The sequence below is a fragment of the Giraffa tippelskirchi genome, chromosome 3, assembly GCF_054371585.1.
Source record: "Giraffa tippelskirchi isolate mGirTip1 chromosome 3, T2T-mGirTip1v1.2.pri, whole genome shotgun sequence".
Taxonomy (NCBI): Eukaryota; Metazoa; Chordata; class Mammalia; order Artiodactyla; family Giraffidae; genus Giraffa; species Giraffa tippelskirchi.
In genome coordinates, this window is record NC_137277.1 from 36,517,501 (window position 1) to 36,540,958 (window position 23,458).

The window sequence follows — 23,458 nt, forward strand, 5'->3', positions numbered from 1 at the left end:
GAAAGCAGGACAGGGTGGGCTGGGGGTCTGATGTTATCCCCACAGGTTTGAACCCTGGATCTCTCTCCAGCACCTCTTCCTGGTTTTCCCCACAGGGAGGGGGTGATCCGGAAGCGCTCAGGTGGCCACCGAGTTCCTGGCCTCACCTGCTGCGGCCGAGACCAAGTTTGTTATCGCTGGTCCAAGCGGTGAGGGCTGAGCAGAGCGGCTGGACTGTGGGTGGGGGTGAGGAAGGACATCCTGGGGAGGGGGGGCATGAAGGAACGACTGGAGCCCTTCCACTCTAGGTGGCTGGTGGTGAAGGACTCTTTCCTGCTGTACATGTGCCTCGAGACCGGTGCCATCTCCTTTGTTCAGCTCTTCGACCCTGGCTTTGAGGTGCAGGTGGGCAAAAGGAGTACAGAGGCACGGTACGGGGTCCGGGTCGATACCTCGCACAGGTAAGGCCTCCCTGGTGTGGGCAGGCAGCTGGTGAGTGAAGAGCGAGCCTGGGGCCCTAAGGGGAGATACGTGGAAGAGACCACGGAAGAGAGGAAGGTGTTCCCACCCCACCCCTCTGGAGATGGCCATGATTTGAAACCAGGGAATGTTCTAGCCAGATGCTTGGGGCTGCTCCTAGAGGCTGACCCAGAGCTTTCTCTGGGGTTGAGGGGGAGTGGGAACAAACAGGTTCCCTTGCTTGCTCACTCCCTAGGGGAGAGGGAGGAATGAGCTGCTTCCTTATGTGGGATGAGGGTAGGGATGAGGGTCCAGAGGTGAAGCCGGAGGGGTGGGTTAGATGTTTTGCCCCTCCCTTAGGTGGTATTGTGTACAGGGGGCATGTACTATACCCTGCTTTTGCTCCGGGCTTTGCAGAGCGGCAGTTGGGTTTTTGGTCTCTTTGTATCTTTTGTCCAAAATTTGCCCTAACTGCGCATGCACACAGTTATTTTTATTCCCATGTAGTTTCTTTGTGTTTTGTTGCTCCAGGAGAGGTGGGTCCAGGTGCAAGCATTGCAGCAAAGGGTCCCAGGTCCCAGGCCTGTCTCAGAAGGGCTTTTGGTGCAAAGAAAGGGCACTCCATCCATTCATTTATTCAGTCAATAAACTTGAGGGACTTCCCTGGTGATCCAGTGGTTAAGACTCCATGCTTCCACTGCAAGGGGCACAGGTGTGATCCCTGGTCAGGGAACTGAGATCCCACATGCCATGCTGCATAGCTCACCCCCGCCCCCCCCCACAAAAAAAAACAAAGACAACAAACTTGAGCGGCTGGCACAATACTAAGTGCCAAGAACCCAACTGTGAATAAGACAGATGTATGCCCTGTCCCTGTGAAATCAAGTGCGGACTGAGGAGGGAGGTGGGGAAGAGCAGACAGCTAAAGGAGGAGGGTTTCTGGGCCAAGCCAGAGGTATGGAGGGCGAGGACGGCGGTCTACCCTTTGTTCTTGCCCAGGTCCTTGATTCTCAAGTGCAGCAGCTACCGGCAGGCACGGTGGTGGGCCCAGGAGATCACCGAATTGGCCCAGGGCCCGGGCAGAGACTTCATTCAGCTGCACCGGCACAACAGCTATGCTCCTCCCCGGCCTGGGACCCTGGCCCGGTGGTGAGACACTGATGTCCTTTCTGAAACTGTCAGTGGTCTTTCAACCTCCTTGGTGTTCTCTGAGTCCTGATCTTCTCTCTCCTCTGATCCCTTCTGACCTCAGTAACCTACCCCTTTGGCTTCTCCAGTTGCCCCCACCCCCTGACCTTTGAACATTCTGATTCCTCCTATTACCCTCTGATCTTTCTGGACCCCAAATTAGATGACCTCTGACCTTGACCTCTCTGATTGACCTCCTGTGACCTTTCTAACCCCCTTTCACCCCACTGACCCTCTGTGTTCTCCGAGATCTCAAATCTCTCTGATTCATTCGGTCTATTTAATAAACATTTTCTAAGCACCCATTATGTGCCAGGTCCATGGCAGGGATAAGACACAGTAGGTGATTCAATCACGAAACAGAGGGAATTTGCCACGCTAGCAATAGACACAGAGTACCAAGCACAGAGCAGGGGCATCTGCTGTAGTGAAGGATGTCTGGACTGGCTTCCAGAGGGCGGTAACTCTGAGGTTCACGTTAGCAAGATAAAATGGAGAAGGGCAGTCCCTGCAGAGAAGCTAGAAATAGTCTGGCATGTTTGGGATTCACGAAGACTGACTTGTTCCAGTTTGAGGAGCAGCAGCCAGAAAAGAGTCTGGAGCAGGGGACTTCCCTGTAGGACTAGTGATTACGACTCAGCGCTTCCAGTGCAAGGGGTGTGGGTTCGATCCCTGGTCAGGGAAATAAGATCTTGCCTGCCATGTGCAGCGCAGCCCCCCCCAAAAAATATCTGGTGATCTCAGGGCCTGATCAGTGCCTTTCCTGCTAGCTAAGGAAGTTAACTTTTATTGTAAGCAGAGAGGAGTCATGGAAACAATTCCTCAGCCCTTGGTGTTAGTGTTGAGAATTTTGTGGTTATTTTGAAGTTTTACTGGAGTCGATTTAAATGTTGTATTGGTTTTGGATGTACAACAGAGAATCAGTTATACATATGTCCACTCTTTTTTAGATTCTTTTCCCATATAGGTCATTACAGAGTATTGAGTAGAGTTCTCTGTGCTCTATAGTAGGTCCTTATTAATTATCTATTTTATATATACTACTGCTAAGTCGCTTCATAGTAGTATATATATTTCAGTCCTGATCTTCCAATTTATCCCTACCTCCCCCATTACCCCCTGGTAACCATAAGTTTGTTTTCTATATCTGTATTTCTGTTTTGTAGATAAGTTCATTTGTACCCTTTTGAAATTCATTTTTTAACAAAAGAACTGATTGTACCAGTTAGTAGGAGCCAGGAACTGTTCTGAGTATTTTATGCTTTGTTGTTGTTGTTGTTTAGTCGCTAAGTCATGTGTAACTCTTTTGCAATGCCATGGACTGTAGCCCACCAGGCTCCTCTGTCCATGGGATTTCCTAGGCAAGCATACTGGAGTGGGTTGCCATTTTCTTCTCCAGGGGATCTTCCCGACCCGGGATTAAACATACGTCTCTTGCACTGGCAGGCAGATTCTTCCTGCTGAGCCACCAGGGAAGCTGCTTTATGTTTATGAACTTACTCCGTGACACAGGTACGGTTGTTATCTCCATTTTCCAGATGAGAAAACTGAGTCAAGGAGAAGTTAAATAACTTGCCAAGGTCACATACCTTGTAAACAACAGATTCAAGTGCAGGCAGTCTGGGTGAAGACCCTGCTCTTCACCATCAAACAGAACAGTTATTAAAGGTCTAACAGGGGCTTCCCTGGTGGTCCAATGGCTAAGACTCCCTGTTCTCAATGCAGGGGGCCTGGGTTCAATCCCTGCCGAGGGAACTAGACCCCACATGCTGCAACAAAGAGCCTACATGTCACAACTAAGACCCTCTGCAGCCAAATAAATAAACAAATATTTAAAAAGTAAATAAAAGTCTTAACAATGCAGAACTTGCACAAGCCTTTACCTACCCTCCATACCTTAGTTCTTCCCTACTCCCCCTCCCACAAATCCCGTTTCTCTCCCCAAAAGTAATCCTGGTGGTAGTTTGATATTTATCTTCCCAGATCTTTTCCTGCATATGTTCAGGCACTTGTGCATATATGTTACTTTTTGTTTTAATGTAAATAAGATCATGTGTCCTCTCCTTTGTTTTGTTTTTCCACTTAATACATGTGTTAGAGATTAGGCATTTACATTATTTTCCACTTTCAGTCTTATAAACAATACTGCAATGAATACAATATTTGCCTAAGCATTTAATAGGATGTCTTCCTAGATACAGAATTACTAAGTGCATTTAATGGTATTAGGGAGTACATACATTTAATATTCTGTTAGATACTGCCAAGTTGTCCTCTAAAAAGGCTATAAAACCAATTTATATTCTCATAGTCTATGAGAATACTCACTTCCCCATATGCTGATACTGAGTGTTACCTGTGATTTTAATTTTTGCCAGAGTGGATTTAAAAAGTGTTATTTTATTTTAATATCAATTTCCTTGTTTAGCGATGATATTGAACATCTTTTTGGCTGTGACTGGCCATTTTCTCCCTGTGAGCTATCAGTTCTTATTCTTTGTTCAACTGGCTTATATGTCTTTTTGTTACTGATTTGTTGGAACTCTTTCTATGTGATGTATTAATTCTCCCAGTCTTTAGTCATTTTCTTTAGTTTATTGTGCCTTTTGTAACTTTTAATTTTATTTAGTTCATACTGGCAAATTTATTCCACTTTGAAATATCTGCTGCTCTCTGACCTCTGTGATCACTCTTGGTCTTTGACCTTGCTGTCACCTCTGACCCATGACTGTCCTTCGGTCTTCACTCTCCAGAGCTTTCTGGCTTCTGACTTCCCTGATCTCCTTGGCTTGGCCTCCCCCCAGGTTTGTGAATGGGGCAGGTTACTTTGCTGCTGTGGCAGATGCCATCCTGCGAGCTCAAGAAGAGATTTTCATCACAGACTGGTGGTAAGTGGGGGAAGAACCTGAGCAAGAAAGGGTGGGTTAGTAGAATGGGTTAGTACCTGCAACAGATCAGCTTATGGGTCAGAAAAGGAGTGGAAGGGGAGGAGTGGCTGTTGTTGGGAGCTTAGCTTACCCTCACCTGCTGCCCTGAATCCCAGGTTGAGTCCTGAGATTTACCTGAAGCGTCCAGCCCATTCAGATGACTGGAGACTGGACATTATGCTCAAGAAGAAGGCGGTGAGGAGAGTGGTCTGGCTGGAGGGGAGGTATGGGCAAGGGGTGGCTTGTGGGTAGAGATTGGTCGGAAGAGACTATAGCATGGTGGGGGGTCGGGGGAGGAGGTAAGGAATCTGAAACTTGAGGAGAAGCTAATGTACCCATCCTGGTTCGGTCTCGCAAACATCACCTCTTCCACTTCCCTAGGGAGAACTCCCTTAGAGAAGAGAACCAACCTCCATCTTCTTGCCCCTCCTCTCCTTGGTGTAGACTTTCCTCCCAATACCCTATACACTCTATTGTGTTACCGGGGGATGGACATATCTGTCTCTCTCATTGGGCTGATGAATACCACTAGCCGCTGTACAAGGCACAGTGTCTGCTATGTTGGGAGCATCAATTGATGTTGATGGATGGGAGGAAAGATACATGGATGATGGAGATTGGGTGGGTGAGGGGATGGATAGATGATGGAAAGGGAGATAGATAGAAGGATATGAGGTTGGGAAGGTAGATCCCAGGAGAGTGAGTAGATAGATAGATGGTAGATAAGGGGATGAGTAAATTGTTGGGAAAATGGATGGCTAGATAATGCTAGGTAGGTGGATAGATGTGTGGATGGATGAGTGAGTGAGCAGATAGATGATATTCAATCTAAGTTTGTTGTAAGCATCAAAGCAGGGTGTCAGTGGCATAGCATTGAGGATCTCTGGGTGGAGAGGAAGGACATACAGGAATCCTGAGAGTGGGAAAGGGTCATTAGGATCTGATTCCCTCACTGACCACCAGGAAGAGGGTGTCCGTGTGTCTGTACTGCTGTTCAAGGAAGTGGAGTTGGCCTTGGCCATCAACAGTGGCTATAGCAAGAGGGCACTGATGCTGCTGCATCCCAACATAAAGGTGACTCAGGCCCCAGAGACCCCTCCCCTCCGGCCCTCCTCACTACACTTCCCCATCCTCTCAACCCTCCCTGTCCTTGAACATTTCATCCTTCCATCTTTCTGTTCCCCACCTCCTCCAAATACTGCCTCTGTCTTCTCCCGCCTACACCCACCCTCATGAACTACCCCATACGTGCTCCAGGTGATGCGCCACCCAGACCAGGTGACATTGTGGGCCCATCATGAGAAGCTCCTGGTGGTGGACCAAGTAGTGGCCTTCCTGGGGGGGCTGGACCTCGCCTATGGCCGCTGGGATGACCTACACTACAGACTGACTGACTTGGGGGACTCCTCTGAGTCAGCTGCCCCCCAGGTAATCCCCCAAGGCCTTCCTGAGCTCCCCACAACTCAACTAATATAAATCCACACCCCTTCCTCTCCAGTCATAGCCCACATTCAAGGTTCCTAGGCCTTTCTGGGACCCCAACAACCTGCTTTGAATATGCTGACTCAGTTGCCTCCCCATGGCCACTACCCATTCCTCTAGGGATTTCAAATGCATCTGAAGGGGAGGGCCCGGGAATCAAACTCTCTCTGTTTCATTCTTCCTCTGTATGTCTCTCTGTCTCCCCATCTTCCAGTGCTCCTTTCTTCTCTTTGGCCTGGCTCTGTGTGACCCATGACCTCTCCTTGCCCCTGGCTTGGGTGTGTTCCCCCTACAGCCTCCCACTTCATGCTCAGACCTTCCAGCTACCCCCGACCTCACTCACAACCAACTCTTCTGGCTGGGCAAGGACTACAGCAATCTTATCACTAAGGACTGGGTGCAGCTGGATCGGCCTTTTGATGGTAGGGGTCCCCCTTCTTCAAAGTCCCTGAGAGCTGGGAGCCAGGGCAGAGGGCGGGCCTGGGTCTGAGGATGGGATGAACTGGGTCAAGGGTAATGCCACCTCCTCTCTGGTCAGCACCTCCTCCTCTTTGACCCAAGTGTTCCCAAAGGACCGTCCCTGACCTCTTCCCTGACTCTCCTGGGACATTCTCCCTCCCCTCAGATTTCATTGACAGGGAAACTATGCCCCGGATGCCATGGCGGGACATTGGGGTGGTGATCCACGGCTCACCTGCCCGGGACCTCGCCCGGCACTTCATCCAGCGCTGGAATTTCACCAAGGTGCTTGATCCCTCCAAGGCTGAAGGGTGGGCGGGAGCCAGGGGCAGCTAGCCATCTCCTGCTGACTCTGCCACCCCTCCTCCGCCTTAGACTACCAAGGCCAAGTACAAGATACCCATGTACCCCTACCTGCTGCCCAAGTCCACCAGCACCGCAAACCAGCTCCCTTTTACGCTTTCCGGAGGGCAGTGCGCCACTGTGCAGGTGAGGCTGGGAATTCAGCCCGCCCCCTCCCTGTTCCCTTCAGCGCAATGCCCCGCTCACTCCCCCTGACCGAGCGGCCTCGCCCTCGAACCCCTCCTCTCCTGGACTCAGGAGCCACATCCTATCCGTTGTTCCCACAGGTCTTGCGGTCAGTGGACCGCTGGTCAGCGGGCACCCTGGAGAATTCCATTCTCAATGCCTATCTGCACACAATCAGAGAGAGCCGGCACTTCCTCTACATTGAGGTCTGTCAGGGTGAGGGTGGAGCAGAGAAACTTAGGATATCCTGTCAGTGGGCTCAGTCGTTGAGGGCTGGCGTAGCTGGACCTGGAGAACTTGGTGAAGCCTGGGCCCAGGGCCAGGAGCCTGGGGATGGGGATGGCAACAGGGAGCTGAGGGCAGGAACTGCTGACGGGGCCAGACTGCTGACGTCTGTCATTGGTCCCTGCTCCAGAATCAGTTCTTCATTAGCTGCTCAGATGGGCGGACGGTGCTGAACAAGGTGGGCGATGAGATTGTGGACAGAATCCTGAAGGCCCACAAGTAAGGCAGACCAGCCTGCAATCTGGGGGTTATGAGTGTGGTTTAAGACTGACTAGATGGGTGAGGGGAGGGGTGGGGCTTGGGAGACTTTTCACACCTCTGACTCCGCCCCTCCCCAGACAGGGGCAGTGCTTCCGAGTCTACCTGCTTTTGCCCCTGCTCCCTGGGTTCGAAGGTGACATCTCCACAGGTGGTGGTAACTCCATCCAGGCCATTCTGCACTTCACTTACAGGTGACCACCGCCTCGCCCCACCCACCCCAACCCCTGCCAGACTCTGCCTCTCCATGGCCCAATCCTGATCCCTTCTTGCTGGACTGTTGAAGTCCACCTCTTTTCTGACATCCCCCCGCCCCGCCCCCCCCCCAGTCTCCACCTCCCTCACCCATTCTTTTCACTCAGGACGCTGTGTCGTGGGGAATATTCAATTTTACATCGTCTCAAAGCAGCCAGTGAGTTCTGAGGGCTGGGGGTTCAAGCCCTGGACCCCTGGGGAGGGGGAGATTGAGGGACTGGAGCCCCAGGGATGGAGGGACGGAGGCTGTCACGTCCGCATGCTTCTGTGGTTACTGCCGGAGCCCGTGGTGGCCTATTAATGCAGAGAGAAGTGTATAAACCAGGCTATATAGGGCTTCTGAAGTGAGGCGGTGGATGGACCAGGACTTTGTCTGCAATGGAGGGCACCTCTCACCTCACTCCCTTGCCCCCTATCTCTTGCTCACAGTGGGGACAGAGTGGCGGAACTATATTTCCATCTGTGGGTTACGCACACATGGAGAACTAGGTGGGCACCCAGTCTCAGAGCTCATCTATATTCACAGCAAGATGCTTATCGCAGATGACCGGACAGTCATTATTGGTCAGTGCTGGGTCCCTAGCAATGAGAGGAGGGTGGGGAGAGGTGGAGCAGGGCCCAGCCAGGGGCAATGGGGTGGGACTGGGTGATGGAGATCGCAGCTGACGTCCAGTTGGGGATGGAGGCCAAAGAAGGCGTGTTGCCCACAGGCTGGTGCTTGGGTAGAGGTGATGGGGTGGGGTGGGGTTCCTTGGGCTCAGGAAGACACAGTGTGTCCTGCATCCACCCAGGCTCAGCAAACATCAATGACCGGAGCTTGCTGGGGAAGCGGGACAGTGAGCTGGCCGTGCTGATCGAGGACACAGAAATGGAGCCATCCCTCATGAACGGTGTGGAGTATCAGGCAGGCAGGTTTGCCTTGAGTCTGCGGAAGCACTGCTTCAGGTAGAGCCAGGTGGGATACTACGAGGTGGGGGGAGGTGGAAAGGGGGAGAGTTTGCCCTTTAAACAGGTGTGAGGATTGTCTAGAGGTAGTACTGGATTACTAGTACTTGTGCTGTGCTAAATCACTCAGTCGTGTCTGACTTTTTGCAACCTTATGGACTGTAGCCCACCAGGCTCCTCTGTCCATGGGATTCTCTAGGCAAGAATGGGTTGAATAGGCAAGAATGGCAAGAGTGGAGTGGGTTGCCATGCCTTCCTCCAGGGGATCGTCCCGAACCAGGGATCAAACCTGCTTCTCCCAAGTCTCCTGCATTGGTAGGCAGGTTCTTTACCACTAGCGCCACCTGGGAAGCCCCTTACTAGTACTTCCTTAGTACTTGCTTGCATGCTTAGTCGCTTCAGTACTTAGAGGCAGACTAATCCAGTTTAGGGTACCTGCAAAGCAGGGATACCAAAAAAACAAGAGAGGGAAACAAATATTTCAAAAATAATTTGGTATTTTTTTTAAAGCATTAAAGTAGTCACCAAAGTAGAGACAAATTAAAGCTCTGTTGGACTTGTTTACACTGATTTGATTGTTTAGCGAAAGTGTTAGTTGCTGACTTGTGTCCAGTTTTTTGTGATTCCATGGACTGTAAGCCCACCAGGCTCCTCTGTCCATGGAATTCTCCAGGCAAGAATACTGGAGTGGGTAGCCCTTCCCTTTTCCAGGGGATCTTCCCAACCCAGGGGTTGAACCTGGGTCTCCTACATTGCAGGAAGAATTTTTACCGCCTGAGCCACCAGGGAAGCCCTAATTTACTGTTTAACCGTGCATCTATTTTCAATTACCTGGATAGGCACACCATAACTTTTCTGATACTCAGCCCCTCAAAGGATCTTAATCTAGCCCCACTGGGACCCCTTTCTCCTGCAGCGTGATTCTAGGGGCTGCTGCTCGGCCAGATCTGGATCTCCGAGACCCTGTCTGTGATGCCTTCTTCCAGCTGTGGCAAGACACAGCTGAGAGCAACGCCAATATCTATGAGCAGGTGGGTGGGGGTTGGGGGAGTGCTGGCCCAGGGAAGTCAGAGATTATCCTGTCCAGGGTGGGATGGAGAGGAGCCACTTCACACAGCCATTCTCATAAGGAGATGAAGGAATGGAGACATCATGGGATTCAGGGTCAGTGTAGGGGGATATGGTGTGGGGAGTGGGGGCATGTAGCCCGGTTGGGCTTGGACTCTTGGCAGAGTCTCCTCGAGTCTTATTGGCTTCCATGCATCCTCCACCCACAGATCTTCCGATGCTTGCCGTCCAATGCTACACGCTCCCTGCGGGCACTTCGGGAGTATGTGATTGTGGAGCCCCTGGCCATGGTCAGCCCTCCCTTGGCCCGATCTGAACTCACCCAGGTCCAGGGCCACCTCGTCCACTTCCCCCTCAAGTTCCTGGAGGATGAGTATTTGCTGCCCTCTCTGGGTAGCAAGGAGGGTGTGATGCCCCTAGAAGTGTGGACATAGCTGCAGCTCCTCTGGACTGGAAGAGGTCACTAGCCTCTGGGCTACATCGCCTCTAGTTCTCTGCCCCCTAACCCTGAGGACCAGGGCAATGCCTTTGAGACCTGGGGGAGGCACCCTGGAGGGGACTAGAGAAGTCACAAAGGACCTTTTTTGGGAAACAACCAAAGAGGACACTCCCAACCCTGGGTTGGGGAGATGGAAGAGGGTCCCAGAGAGCTTCCTCCTCCTTGCTGCCCAGTTCAAACCACTACTACAAAGGAGAAGCAAGATTCCTGCCAGGATGCCTGGGGCCAGCGTCCTACTCCGGGAGGACCAGACTGGGCCCTGGGCCTTCTCATCTCTCCCTTGTCTTCCTGCTGTGGAATCCCCTCCCTGCCCCAGGGTGTCCCCCAGCTCATTACTGCCAAGCTGGAGGGAAGGATGGAGCCACTGCTGGTTTCAGTGCCCATGGTGGGGAGGGGTGGGAGGCGGGATGCACACTAACCCCCTCCACCAGCTGCTAACAGACACTAACTTTGTATCCGTTCAATAAGCGTTTCATAAATAAAAGCCTAGAAAAGGTCCTTGTCTCTTCCTTGGCTGAACTGAGTGTGTGTCTCAACGGCCCCCCCAGGCCCACACAGGCCCTTCACGCCCTCTCCCCACCCCACTCCTTTCTTTGGCTTCATCTCTGCTCTGCTCCACTTTTCTGGCTTTTGGAGCACCACTCGGTGCTGGGAAGACCAGGTGTTCACACAGGGCTGCCTTGGTAGGAGGAAGCACGGACCCAAACCAGGACTCCTGGAGGAAAATGGAGCCCAGGGTGCGGCTGCAGGTGAGGGAGGCCCCCAGAGAAGGGCCCAGAGGGGCCGCACCTCATTCCTCAAGTGACTGCCCAGGGGAGGCTTAGGGAAGCCCCTGGGAGTTGGTAAGGGTATAGGCTTGAGGTCAGGAAGAACTGGGCCCAAGTCTTGGGCTTGTCACTTTTTACCTCAATGGCCTTGTCAAGTCACATCACTTCTCTGGGCCTCGGTGGTCCCAACTGGGAAATGGGAATGAAAATGAAAGTGAAACTTCCTCAGTAGTGTCCAACTCTTTGCTACCCCATGGACTATACAGATGGAATTCTCTAGGCCAGAATACTGGAGTGGGTAGCCATTCCCTTCTCCAGGGGATCTTCCCAACCCAGGGATCGAACCCAGGTCTCCGGCATTGCAGGCAGATTCTTTACCAGCTGAGCCACAAGGGAAGCCGGGGAAATGGGAATAATACCTACATAACTGTCTTGCTGTAAAGATTCAGTCGTTGACTTAAATATTTATTGAGCACCTTCTCTTTGCCAGACATCATCTAGACCCACAGCAGTGAGTACCACAAAGTCCCCACCCTCATAGGACACAGCTTCACTGTCCAGTACAGTAGCCACCAGCCACATTTGGCTATTTACACGTAAATTTACAACAATTAGAACTAGGTAAAGATTTAGTTCCTTGCATCAGCCACCAAGTGACCGGGAGCCACTCGCAGCTAGTGGCTAACATACTGGATGGAGACCATTTTTGTCATTGCACAGAGTTCTATTGGTTGGCACTGCTGCAGAGGGAAGAGAGAAAGTACACGGTGTTGTGTATGAGAGAGTATGTTGCTCAGTTGCTCAGTCATGTTCCACTCTTTGTGACCCTATGAACTGCAGCATACCAGGCTTCCCTGTCCTTCCTCATCTCCTGGAGCTTACTCAAATTCATGTCCACTGAGCTGGTGATGCCATCCAACCATCTCGTCCTCTGTCATCCCCTTCTCCTGCCTTCAAACTTTTCCAGCATTGGGGTCTTTTCTAATGAGTCAGCTCTTTGCATCAGGTGGCCAAAGTATTGGAGCTTCAGTTTCAGCATTAGTCCTTCTAATGAAGGACTTTAGGATGGACTGGTTGGATCTCCTTGCAGTCCAAGGGACTCTCAAGAGTCTTCTCCAACACCACAGCTCAAAAGCCATCAATTCTTTGGCGCTCAACCTTCTTTATGGTCCAACTCTCACATCCATACATGACTACAAGAGAGTGTAGCACACACTGGATTGAGGAGGGTTACCTCCCATGGCAGGTAGAGAGAAAAGGCTAAGATAACGGGTATACAGAGAGAGCTCTTTGAACTGGTGACTTTTATTATTATTTTTTAAATATTTATTTATTGGCTGCACCAGGTCTTAATTGCAGCCTGAAGGATCTTCGGTCTTTGTTGCAGCACGCGGGATCTTTAGTTTCAGGATGCAAATTCATAGTTGCAGCATGTAGGATCTAGTTTCCCTGACCAGGGATCCAATCCAGGCCCACTGCCTTGGGAGCATGGAATCTTAGCCACTGGACCACCGGGGAAGCCCTGACTTTTATATTTCTCAAGTTGGGTTGTGGGAGATACATTTTATGCGTATTTTTCCATATCTCTTTGTATATCTGAAATATTTTGCAATTGGAAAAAAGTTTAGCACAGTCCTGGCTCTTGCCCTTCATTCCTCTGGCCTCACCCCTCAATCTCAGAATTGAGCAGGAAGAAACAGAGGGGAAACAGAGTGAGTAGTTTAGGAGGCCTTCCTGGAGGAGAGGACCTTGTGGATGATGACGTGGAGAGAGGGGATGTTATGGCTTTGCTCCCATCCTCTCCTTTGAGTACAGCCCTCTGTTTCTCTGAAAAAGCCATTTCCACACAAGCAGTTCCCCCTCCCTTGTATAGCGGTCCCCAGGTACTAATTGGCATTCTGCTAATTAGCCTCATTGTCAGCACTAAGTGCCTCTTTCCCTAGGGGACCATTATCTCATTAACTGTGGGGTGGAGGCAGCAGCTGCCCTAAGACTGGGGTGGGGTAGGTGAGCTTCTGCTTCATACCATCTGTTGGTCTATCTGCTCTGCCCTCATTGGTCATGGAGTTTCTTGGGAAAAGAGCTTGCAGTCAGAAGAGTTGGCTCTAGACCCAGGATGAAGAGAAGAAATCCAGCTTCCCAAGATGGGTGGGAGGATCTGAGGGTGGTTGTGTCTGTGCAAAATATCCATTCCCCAGGGATCCAAAATTTGTCTTATTTTTAACACTTTTAACTTTTTTTTCCCCTCCCAATATTTATTTGGCTGCACTGGGTCTTAGTTGTGGCACATGGGATCTTTGCTGTGGCACTGCAACTCTTTGTTGCCACATGTGGGGGGGATCTAGTTCTCTGACCAAGGATTGAACCTTGGCCCCCTGCATTGGGAGCATGGAGTCTTAGCCACTGGACCACAGGGGAAATTTCTATTTTAACTTTTCTTGATGCCCGATTCAGGGCTTCCTCCACTACATTACCTATTTTTAAATTATTATGGACAGTTTCATATATACATAAAAGTAGAGAATAAGGGATGGTGATCCCTTAGGTACCCATGCATCAATACTGCAGCTTCAATAATTATCAGCACAGGGACTTCCCTTGTGGTCCAGTGGTTAACAATGTGCCTTGCAATGCAGGGACCATGGATTGGCTTCCTGGTGGGGAACTGAGATTCCCTATGCTGTGAAGCAACTAAGAAAGATGACACAACAAAGACCTGAGGCAGCCATATAAATAAATAAATACTAAGAAAAAAAATCATCGGCATGGGGCCAATCTTGTTTCTCCAGTCTTCTCCAGACAATCTTGTCTTCCCCAGGCCCAGATTCCATTGCCTCTTGAGATTTGGCTGGCCATGTAGCCTACCCTCCCCCCAACACCGTGATCTTCATTTGGTCATTCACTGATTAAGTATCTCTTTATTAAACACTGCCTAAGAGTAAAGTGAAAGTGTTAGTTGTTCAGTCATATCTGACTCTTTGCAATCCCACAGACTATTGCCTCCCAGGCTCTTTTGTCCAGGAATTCTCTAGGCAAAAATACTGGAGTGGGTTGCCATTCCCTTCTGCAGGGATCTTCCCAACCCAGGGGGTGAAGCCAGGTCTCCTGCACTAAAGGCAGATTCTTTGCTGTCTGAGCCACCAGAACAAGACCATGGGGTAGCAGGGAAAAAACACAGAATTTAAAGTTAGTGTTTTGTGAAAGTCATTAATCTCTCTGAGGCTCAATTTACTAATGTCTTACTCTTAAGCATTAGTAAATTTATTGAGAGCTTCATACATACCAAGTGCTTCACACACTTAATTTTATTTTATTCTAACCTCCCTGTTATTATCCCTATTTTACAGTGATAGAATTGAGCCTCAGAGGGATGAATGACTTGCACAAAGCACTAACTTTAAATTCTGTGTTTTTTCCTACTATCCCATGGTCTTGTCTTTGAGTTACTACCCAGTGCCTATCCAGATACAGAGGCTTCATTCACATACATGTTACTAAACCTCTAGCGGGTACCAGGCCCTGTGTTGAACAAGGCTGACATAATTCTTACCTTTAAGGAGGTTCAACACTTACAATTCAAGGTATTAAAAGTTACCATGGGTTGAAGAAGCCTGGTGGCTAAAACAGAAGAGCCAAACTCAGTCTCAGGGGGTCAAGGAAGGCTTCATGGAGGAAGTAATTTAGACATGAAGGGCAAAGCAAAAGGCAGTGAGAATGGGCATGGTCAGAATATTCCAGAGAGAAGAAATGGCAAGTGCAAAGGCTGGAGGAGAGTCTGTTGAGTTCTGGAAACTGCATGGAGAGGATTTCCATACGGCTAGAGTGTGTGAGGTTGAATGGTGGAGTACTGAAAAAGAGGGCTGGAGAAGCAGGCAGAATCTTGAAGGGTCATGATTGCCACACTTTAGACTCAAAAGACAGTGGGGAGTCAGGGAAGGATCTTAACAGGAGAGTGACATCAGATTTGAGTGAGTTTTAGAAAAACCAGGCACTATGAGCATAGAGAATTGACCTTAAAGAGGTCAGGCAAGAAGATCAAGTAGGAGGCTAATAAGAGTATTGAAGGTGAGTGATGATTGTGGCTAGGACAAGGACAGATGTAAGGTAAACAGAAGAGGGGGGAGGGGGGGAGCAAGACTGGATGTGCATCTGAATGTGAAAAGAAGGGTCCAGAAAGGAGAGTATCTGTCCCTTTCCAAGGACTTTTCATTTAAACTCTCCTAGTGAAAAGTGAAAATGTTAGTTGCTCAGTTGTAGTAGCTCAGTCGTTGTGACCCCATGGACTTGTAGCCCGCCAGGCTCCTTTGTACATGGAATTCTCCAGGCAAGAACACTGAAGCCATTCACTTCTCCAGGGGAGATTCCCGACCCAGGGGTCAAACTCAGGTCTCCTGCACTGCGGAAAGATTCTTCACCGTTTAAGCCACCAGGGAAGCCCTAAACTCTCCTAAGTGATGTTTATATGCTTCCCAGGTGGCTCAGCAGAAAAGAATCTGCCGGCATTGCAAGAGACACGGGTTTGACTCCCGGGACAAAAAGATCCCCTGGAGAAGAAAATGGCAACCCATTCTAGTATTGTTGCCTGGGAAATCCCATGGTTAGAGGAGCCTAGCAGGCTACAGTCCACGGGTTCGCAAAGAGTTGGACACGACTGAGAGACTAAACGACATCAACAAAGTAATGTTTACATTAAGGCTGGAGGTGGGGTCTTGCAGAAATACTATTATTGTTACAAGTGATCTCAAAGATCAAACAGCCTTCTCTTTCAAATTCGCAAAGAAAGGCCCAGAGAAGCAAAGAAACTTGCTCAAGGTCACACAGCATGTCAGTGGCAGAACATGACTCCTTGTTCTTTATATAGCATTACACAGCCTCCAGTGAGGCTAATGGCTGGGGGTTCTATGCAAACATGCCTAGACCTAAGGTGACCCAAGCAAGATTTGAAGAGGGTCGACATAGATTCTTACTGCTCCCCTCCACCTCTCCCTGCCACCCCTCCTCCACGCACAGCTCCAGTGATCAGTCAATGAATAATTGTGGAAGCAGTTCTGTTGTGCCGAACAAGAGGTACAGAGACAAAGGCCTTTCTATCCTCAGATATGAGGATAGGAAGATCTGAGATCTTCTCAACACTTCCCACTGCAGTCGGGGAAGGGGTAAGGGGCAGTCACGAGGCAGCCAGTCCCCCCTCCACTCCCCAGCCCCCAGACGGTTTCTCCAGCCAAGTTCTCACGAAGAGGCCCCTCCCTCAGCGGCTCCACTGTTGCTATGGCAATTAGGTGGGTGGACAGCCCATCCTATCTAGAGGCCACCCAGCCCTAGCGTGGGGAGTTACCATAACAACCCCCCTAGTAATAGAGGGGGTTGGGTGCCACCCCGCTTCCCCCGCAAATAGAGAGGTGGGTGGTTTGATTGGCAGCTGAGCACACGAAAGAGGAGGGAAAAGGAAGGAAAGGCGTCAAAGGAGAGCTCAGAAGGAAATGGGGGAGAGAAAGGGCAAAAAACAGGGGAAGGGAAGGAAACGCGTGTGCGCACGCGCGCCAGCTGGTGGGCGCGCTCCGCGGCCGCCTCGGCCGCCGCCCACTTCTTTCACGCCAGGCTCGCGCGGTCCCTAAGTCCTCGCGCGCGCCTTTCGCTCTCTCTCTCTCCTGCGCCTGCGCGCAGGTGTCGGCGCCGAGGGGGAGGGGGAGCCCGGCGCGCCCGCGTCACGTTCCCTCTTCCACCCTCCCGGTGCGCCGCCACTCCGCGCCTGCGCAGGAGAGGCGGGAGGCTCGGGTTGCAGGCTCTGGGGCGAGAGCTCCTGTCAGTCGGTGGGTCGGTCCTCCCGCCGGCCCTCCCCCTCCCCGTTCTCCGGGGGAGGCGCGGTGGAGCCCGCCCCCAGGGTCCCCCGATGGGGGAGAAGCGGCGACGGCGGCAGCGGAATAACCGAGCTGGAGCGTGAGCGGCCCCGGGGCCCCGTTCCCCGTGGAGGCCATGGGAGACCCAGCCCCCGCCCGCAGCCTGGACGACATCGACCTGTCCGCCCTGCGGGTGAGCGCGCCGCCCCCCCAGCCTCGCCCGGGTTCCCGTCCCCGCCGCTGGAGAGCGGGTGGCCGCACGCCTCGCGCGCTCCCCGGGCGCCGGGTCCCCCGCGGCGACCCCCGCCCCTCTCCCTGGCCCCCGCCCTCCGCTCCCCTTCGCTCTCCACGCGCTGCAGATTCTGGGAGCCAGCTCGGTCCCCGCCCTGGGGTGCCCCGCCCCCATTCCTCCCTGCTCCTCTATCTTTCCTCAGCTTCCGGACCCCTTCCTCCCAGGTGTTTGCGGGTCACCCTCTGGTTCCCCTGAACCTGCAGTATCTTTACCGTGGTGCCCCTTCCTGGCCCCTGATTCCCTTTGGGGCCTCTTTTCACCCCGTTGCTTCTCTGTCTTCTTCCCCCCCTTCCTGTTTCCCGGCTCCTCGAATTTTGACTTTGCCACTGCCTCGCCAGCCTCCCCCTCATCACCCTCTCTCCTCCTCGCCCAGCCCTGAATTGCATCTCTTCGCCGGCCGGCACTTCAGCCTTCTCTCTCCGGCCGCACACCTCCTACCACCGCCCTTACCCCGCTGCCAGGCTCCCGCCCGCCCCGGTGCCTTCGCTCGCGTTTCAGGTGCAGCAGTCCCCACCAGGCATTTCCGGTCTCAGGGTCCCCCGCATATTACATTACCAACTCTGCAGCAGAGCAGTGGAGCTGGGAGGAAAGTCAAGTGCACCGGGGGAGGAGGGGACGCGTTTCTGGTCTTCAGAAACTCTGGCCTGGGCTGGGAAGAGGATGTTTACAGGTCTGGACACACACAAACACATGCAGCATGTGGTCTTTCGGGTTTGGAAAAGCTTAGGTATTCGTGGCTTTGCTGGAAGGCGGGGGAGGCGATGGAGATCTCTCCAGGGAGGGGCTCATTAGAAAAGGGATCAGAGGGGAACAACTGCAGCAGGAAATTTATTGGAAATACCTATTCGTTGTCCCTCCTGGGGCCCTTGCACGTCCTCATTTGGGAGCTTTCAGCAGCATTTACCTGTTTTTCTTCAGCAGGGAGCCCTGGCTTAAGGGCCACTGAGTGATTTCAAGGTGAATACTCCAGCCTGTTCCCCAGGGGGTGTTTTTGTCTTGTGTCCTTCAGGCTCTGTCAACTGGCCGGGGTGTTTGGGGAGAGCAGGATTTCCCATCTCTGGGTTAGGTGCTCTGGAGGCCCCTATTGAAATCATCTTCTGGCTTTTGAGTTGGCCAGGGAACGTGGCCTGTAGCGGGAAAAGGCGGTCAGCCACACAGGTGCCCCGGATATGACTGGAGGGGAGAGGGGAATTGAAGAGAGCAGAGTCATGTCGTTAATTGGGTTTCTCTAGGTGACACAGTTTTTCTTGCCATTCAGGTCATAATTTGTTTGGTGCAACGTTGGGCTAGGAGACCTGACTTGCTTCAGATAAGGTGATGAGTTGCTGTGGAGGGAGATGGAACATTGAATTTCTCTCTCTTTCTCTCTCTCTCTGTGTATGTACGTTTGGGGGGAAGAGGGTCTGAAGGCTTTGGTGGGAGGAGTCTTAATCAGTTTAAACTGTGATTCTCAAGTCAAGCCAGCTGGGGTATAAGATGGAAATCCAGGCTCCCCTTAGTGTACTATCTATAGGATGAGTCCCCACCCTCCCTTCCCACCTTGGTTGTTGATTAACTCTGGCTGCAGGTTCCTGTTGCTGAGGTGACTTAAATATAATAAAAACAGGTTTGTCCAAACCATGACATTTGGCTTAAACCTTGTGGGGCTCTGCCTGGGCTTCTCTTTTCCTTTAGCCTCTTCTGCTAGTTTGGCCTGGATCCTCGGCCTGGGATTTCCAGCAATTCTGCAGACACCCTCTGACCTTGGATGTGGTATTTCCCTTCTTAACTTCTCTACTTTTGAAGCAGTGTTAGCCTCTTTCCTCAATCATCTCCTGCCCTATTCTCCTCTCCTTCCCTCCAGAGAGGCCCTTGACCTGCTCCCAATGCTTATGGTCTTTCCTGCCTCAGGCTTTTTAAGAAAGCATCCCTCTTCCCCCACTACCACCCCAGTACTCCAGGGCTTGCGGGGGGGGGGGGGGGGAGGCACTTCCTTTGAAATAGGACTGCAGAGGGCCTGCTGGACTTTTCTCAGGGAAGGACCTGTCCCCTATGCCCTACCTCATGGAGCCACTGTGGAACAGCTGGGCTCAGTCATCTCTTGTTCTGTTCCTGTCTGTCGAGAAGTGGCAATCTGGAGAATTAGCAGAAGAGCATGTTTCTCTAAACTGGGGAGGGGGATGGGAGAGGAGCATATTCAGCATTTATTAGCCAGCCTCACGGAGCCCAAGTTGTCTTTCTTCTCTTGTTTCAAGATAAGGCTTAGCTTTCAGGTGGTGATGAGAGTAATAGGCTGATATTAGGAAAGATTGAATGGCACTAATCTCTTAGCCATGGGTGGGGAGGCGGGTAGACCTGCCACTTTGTGACCACAGGCACGCTTAACTTCTTTGAGGCTCTGTCTGTTTTCTGGCCCAGTAGTGTGGGGTTGTGTTCCTAAGTTCAGGTCCCTGCTTTCTCACTTATGAGTAACCATGGCCTTTCTCCCCCTTCTTCCCTGGTTGGCTACAGATTCTGCCAAGAGCCTCACCTTCTAATTTTCCATTTGCTCATCTGTATAGTGGTGATGGTACTAAACTCAGAGTTACTGAGGACTGGGTGAAATACTGCATATTAAGTACTTAGTCCAGTTCCTGGCACATCATGACCATATGATTGCCCTTATTGTTAATTGTTATCAGATGACAATCAGAGAAGGCTTCTGGCACAAGTGTATCTAAAATAGCACTCCCGCCCCTGCTTCATTTTTATATAAATTTTATATAGCATTCCTCAGTCTGCTTTGTTTTATTTTGTAGTCTTTATCACCAGCTGACATGTATTTATCAACCCTGACTAAAATATAAGTTCAGTGAAAGCTAGGATTTTGACTGTTCTGTTCAGTTTTGCATCCCCAGGGCCTATAACAGTGTTTTGCACACAGGGGGGACTCAACTGTTGAATAAGTGCGTGTCCTAACAAGTGAAAGCTCTTAGCTCTAAGCTCTGCTTAGAGAAAGCATTCAGTAAACATCATGCTGGTTAGGCTTTCTCTTGCCTTTTATATACACATAATTAAGAATATATCTTTTCTGAGTTTTTTGGAATGAGACCTCATCTGGTGGTAAACAGAGCTCTGGAAGCCTCCATCTGAGGCTTGAAGTAAAGTTAGGATCTTCTGAGAGAAAAAAAATGGGCCTCTTATTTCAGACCTTCTCTGTGTCCAAGCTTGGTTATATTCCAGAAGAATCTTCTGACTGGGAACTCCTGGCTCCTCACAAAGCAGAAGTATCAGTGGAAGTGGATGGGACAAGGAGGGAGCAGACCCTGGGCTGACCTCTTTCCTTTTGCGTTGCTCCTCGTGATTGACCCAGTTCACAAACCGAGCAGCCTCTCTTTACTGTCCGGCCAGCTGGAAGTTTTAGACTGCAGTGTCCTTGGAACCGTGGGGCTGCGCTCAGTGTGTATTGAAATAACATCATGGCGTGCAGTCAGGAGGGACTTGTTGCTGGGCAGTCGTGCTGACAGAGATGTTCTTACTCTAATAGTCTTGTGTTGTTGTGTCTCTTCTCTGGAGGAGCCTCTTCCCCTTCCTTTTCTCTTCGCGAGGCTGTGGAGCCAGCACCACTCGGAGGGCTGGCAGTTCTGGGCATGTGTTTCTGGGCCGCTGAGCAACCGCTGCACTCTGATGTGCTGGCTGTCCAAATGTTGACAACAGATGCCTCAGGCCAGGGCTGGACAGGCTGACCTCCTGCAGCAGAAGCAGGGGCTTTGAGTGGGGACTTTTTTCCTAGAGAACCACAGGTGAGGGTGAGGCTCTTGGGGGAACTAATGGCACTTGAAGTGAAGTGAAAAGCTGCTTTGGCCAGAGGATAGAAGGAAGGTGGCAGAGAACTTTGCTAGAACGAGATGTTCAACCATCTCCCAAGCTAGGAAGGAGACATTGCCATCCTTTGTGCCTCGGGTAGAACAGAGCCCTTGCCCTTTGTGATCCACAGAGGGGAGGGTCTTTGGAGAAGTGAGGTTTTTACAGTTAAGCGAACAGTAAGAGGGTCAGCAAGAGAGCTGTCCCGCCTGCCACCCCCGGCTTCTCCCAGGAGCTCAGTTAACAACAGAATTCTGATTTCAGATCTGGCCTCCATTCCTTTCCACTCTGAACTGTGTGCCTAAAATGGGACAATAGCTTGGATAGGTTGAGTGTCCTTGCCCGTCATCCTGGGAACAAGATAACAGGAAGTGTGCAGCCGCCCTTTACAAGCTTGTACTTTGGCCTTGGTTAATAAATAAGGAATGTGGTGACCTCTCAACCCAGGAACATAAAACAGTTCTGGGACTGCAGAGCATCTCCAGAAGCCATCTGAGAGTCTGCCCGACTAATCTTTTCGTCTCCAAAGTTGTACCAGAGAGAGTTACCTGTAACATCCTTTCCTGCATCAGTCAGTCACCAAGCATTGTTGGTCTACCATATTGAGAATCAGATTCTAGATACTTCAGGAAGGATGTAATAATGTGTTGATACCACCATTCTAAGCCATTTAATCAGAGCTCTGGGAGCTTCCACCTAAGCAATGCCTTTGCAGGCTGAGGCTCCCCGGACTAGCCCCCTCACACACATCCCCTACCCCCCGCAATTTTTAAACTATTTCTGCCTTCCTCTATCTTAGAACCCTCAGGGTCAGGAAGTTTTTGTTAAGTCTGATTGCTGTGACTCATACTTATTTTCTGTTGTCTGTCTGTAGTGGTCAGTCATCTTGAAATCTGGTATCCAGTTTTTCCCCCTCCTCCAGCACTCACTTTATACCCACAACTCCCTCAGTTTTTTCTTCAATAGGCTGAAGAAATAGAACAGGAAGTGATCAGGTTAATAAGTCAAGTCTCAAAGCATTTCTCAAATGCCCACAGAATATAGGAAGATACAAAAATATGACTTGGGAGAAGCCCATGTTCATTCTCTTCTCTCTCTTGTTCTCCCTGGCCTTTTCCTCCTCATCAGCCAGTCCTTGACTTCAGTATGGGATCTGTGAGACACTCTCCAAGAGGGTAATTGAAAAGATGCTTGAGGTTTTTTTGTTCTTATATGGGTAGGAGATGGTAGAGGGAGGAGAGAATAAAGGAATGGAATTATGGTGACCAGGAAGCCCCTGGAGATTTTGCCCAGTGATCAGACAGCCAAGGATGTACTTGCTAAAGGTGGGTAGGATTTCCTGTTCTCCTTGAGAAAAGAACTAGAACTAGGCACAGAGGATACAATGACACACAAGATAGATATGGTTTTCCTACAGTCTAGTAGTGGGGAGAGACATTCATAAAACAATCATATGTATATCTCTCTGTATATAATTACCTATACAGAAAATTGCAAGCCATGATAAGGACTGTAGCAGGAAACTGTAGCAAGCCATAAGAGCACATAACAAGAATTGTTTTTACTTTTTACAAGACAGAAATGGTTGGTTGAGAGAGAAATCACCTGTCAGAAAACCAAGCTGACAGCACCACAGAAAGCGTAGCTAGAGGTGAGCCAGCAGGTAGAATGTGGTGATGACCCAAACTGGGAGACCCTGGAACGGGGCCGTTTTTAGGGTGGGCCTTTAGGTCAACGGTTAACCAAGGGATAGGGGCTTGAGGATGGGATGAAGACTCCAGGCTTCATTTCCAAAAGGATTTCTTCTGAACCTTCCTATGAGAAGGGAAAAAAAAGTTTGTCTCTTTCAAAGGGTAAGAGTATGTATGTGGAAAGAGCATATGACTCTTATTTTAATTTATTGAGGGGAAGGTCTCTGAGTACTGGGTGTGTGCAGATTCACATGTTGCTCTGCAGAGGGTGAGTGCATGTGCTTGTTGTCTTAAGTGGGTGTTTGAGGGAGAGGGTGTACCACTAGGTGTTTTATATCAGGGGTGCCCAACCTCTGGGATCTACTGCCTGATGATCTAATATGGACCTGATGTAATAATAGTAGAAATAAAGCGCACAATAAATGTAATGCACTTGAATCATCCTGAAACCATCCCCCACTCACCAGTCCTGGGAAAATTGTCTGCCACAAAACCAGTCCCTTGTTCCAAAAAGGTTGGGGACTGCTGTTTTGTATCATATTTATGTATGTAAGGTACACAACATGTTTTGATAGACATAGTCATAGTCTGTCAAATGATAGGTGCATTCGATGATAACTGCAGTCAAGCTAATTAACATTTTCATCTCCTTACACCTGTGTGTGTATGTGTGCGCGTGTGTGTGAGAATTGATGTCATTGGCTCCGAGTAGTGGGT

The 23,458-nt window shown here is 50.5% G+C and overlaps 2 protein-coding genes across 55 annotated transcripts in view; both read left to right on the forward strand.

Moving 5' to 3' along the window:
• Nucleotides 1–10,826, forward strand: part of PLD2 (phospholipase D2) — a 12,953-nt gene extending 2,127 nt beyond the window's left edge. For 2 of the 5 annotated variants that reach the window (XM_081578913.1, XM_081578912.1), the window contains exons 8-25: nucleotides 96–188; nucleotides 288–440; nucleotides 1,438–1,587; nucleotides 4,431–4,514; nucleotides 4,670–4,748; nucleotides 5,517–5,627; nucleotides 5,811–5,981; nucleotides 6,331–6,457; nucleotides 6,661–6,779; nucleotides 6,870–6,983; nucleotides 7,124–7,228; nucleotides 7,438–7,526; nucleotides 7,646–7,759; nucleotides 7,928–7,977; nucleotides 8,250–8,384; nucleotides 8,612–8,765; nucleotides 9,682–9,796; nucleotides 10,043–10,826. In XM_081578913.1, coding sequence (XP_081435039.1) covers nucleotides 96–188; nucleotides 288–440; nucleotides 1,438–1,587; nucleotides 4,431–4,514; nucleotides 4,670–4,748; nucleotides 5,517–5,627; nucleotides 5,811–5,981; nucleotides 6,331–6,457; nucleotides 6,661–6,779; nucleotides 6,870–6,983; nucleotides 7,124–7,228; nucleotides 7,438–7,526; nucleotides 7,646–7,759; nucleotides 7,928–7,977; nucleotides 8,250–8,384; nucleotides 8,612–8,765; nucleotides 9,682–9,796; nucleotides 10,043–10,267 — 2,188 coding nt within the window. In that variant the 3' untranslated portion in view covers nucleotides 10,268–10,826. The remainder of the gene's footprint in view (nucleotides 1–95; nucleotides 189–287; nucleotides 441–1,437; nucleotides 1,588–4,430; nucleotides 4,515–4,669; nucleotides 4,749–5,516; nucleotides 5,628–5,810; nucleotides 5,982–6,330; nucleotides 6,458–6,660; nucleotides 6,780–6,869; nucleotides 6,984–7,123; nucleotides 7,229–7,437; nucleotides 7,527–7,645; nucleotides 7,760–7,927; nucleotides 7,978–8,249; nucleotides 8,385–8,611; nucleotides 8,766–9,681; nucleotides 9,797–10,042) is intronic. The other 3 variants (XR_014079233.1, XM_081578914.1, XM_081578915.1) reach the window with 3 other exon arrangements.
• Nucleotides 10,827–16,850: 6,024 nt separating this feature from the next.
• Nucleotides 16,851–23,458, forward strand: part of MINK1 (misshapen like kinase 1) — a 47,644-nt gene continuing 41,036 nt past the window's right edge. For all 50 annotated transcript variants that reach the window (XR_014079234.1, XM_081578917.1, XM_081578916.1 and 47 more), the window contains exon 1: nucleotides 16,851–17,129. Coding sequence is in view for 49 of the 50 variants with exons in the window: in XM_081578917.1 (XP_081435043.1) it covers nucleotides 17,073–17,129 (57 nt within the window). In the remaining variant the exon portion in view is untranslated. The remainder of the gene's footprint in view (nucleotides 17,130–23,458) is intronic.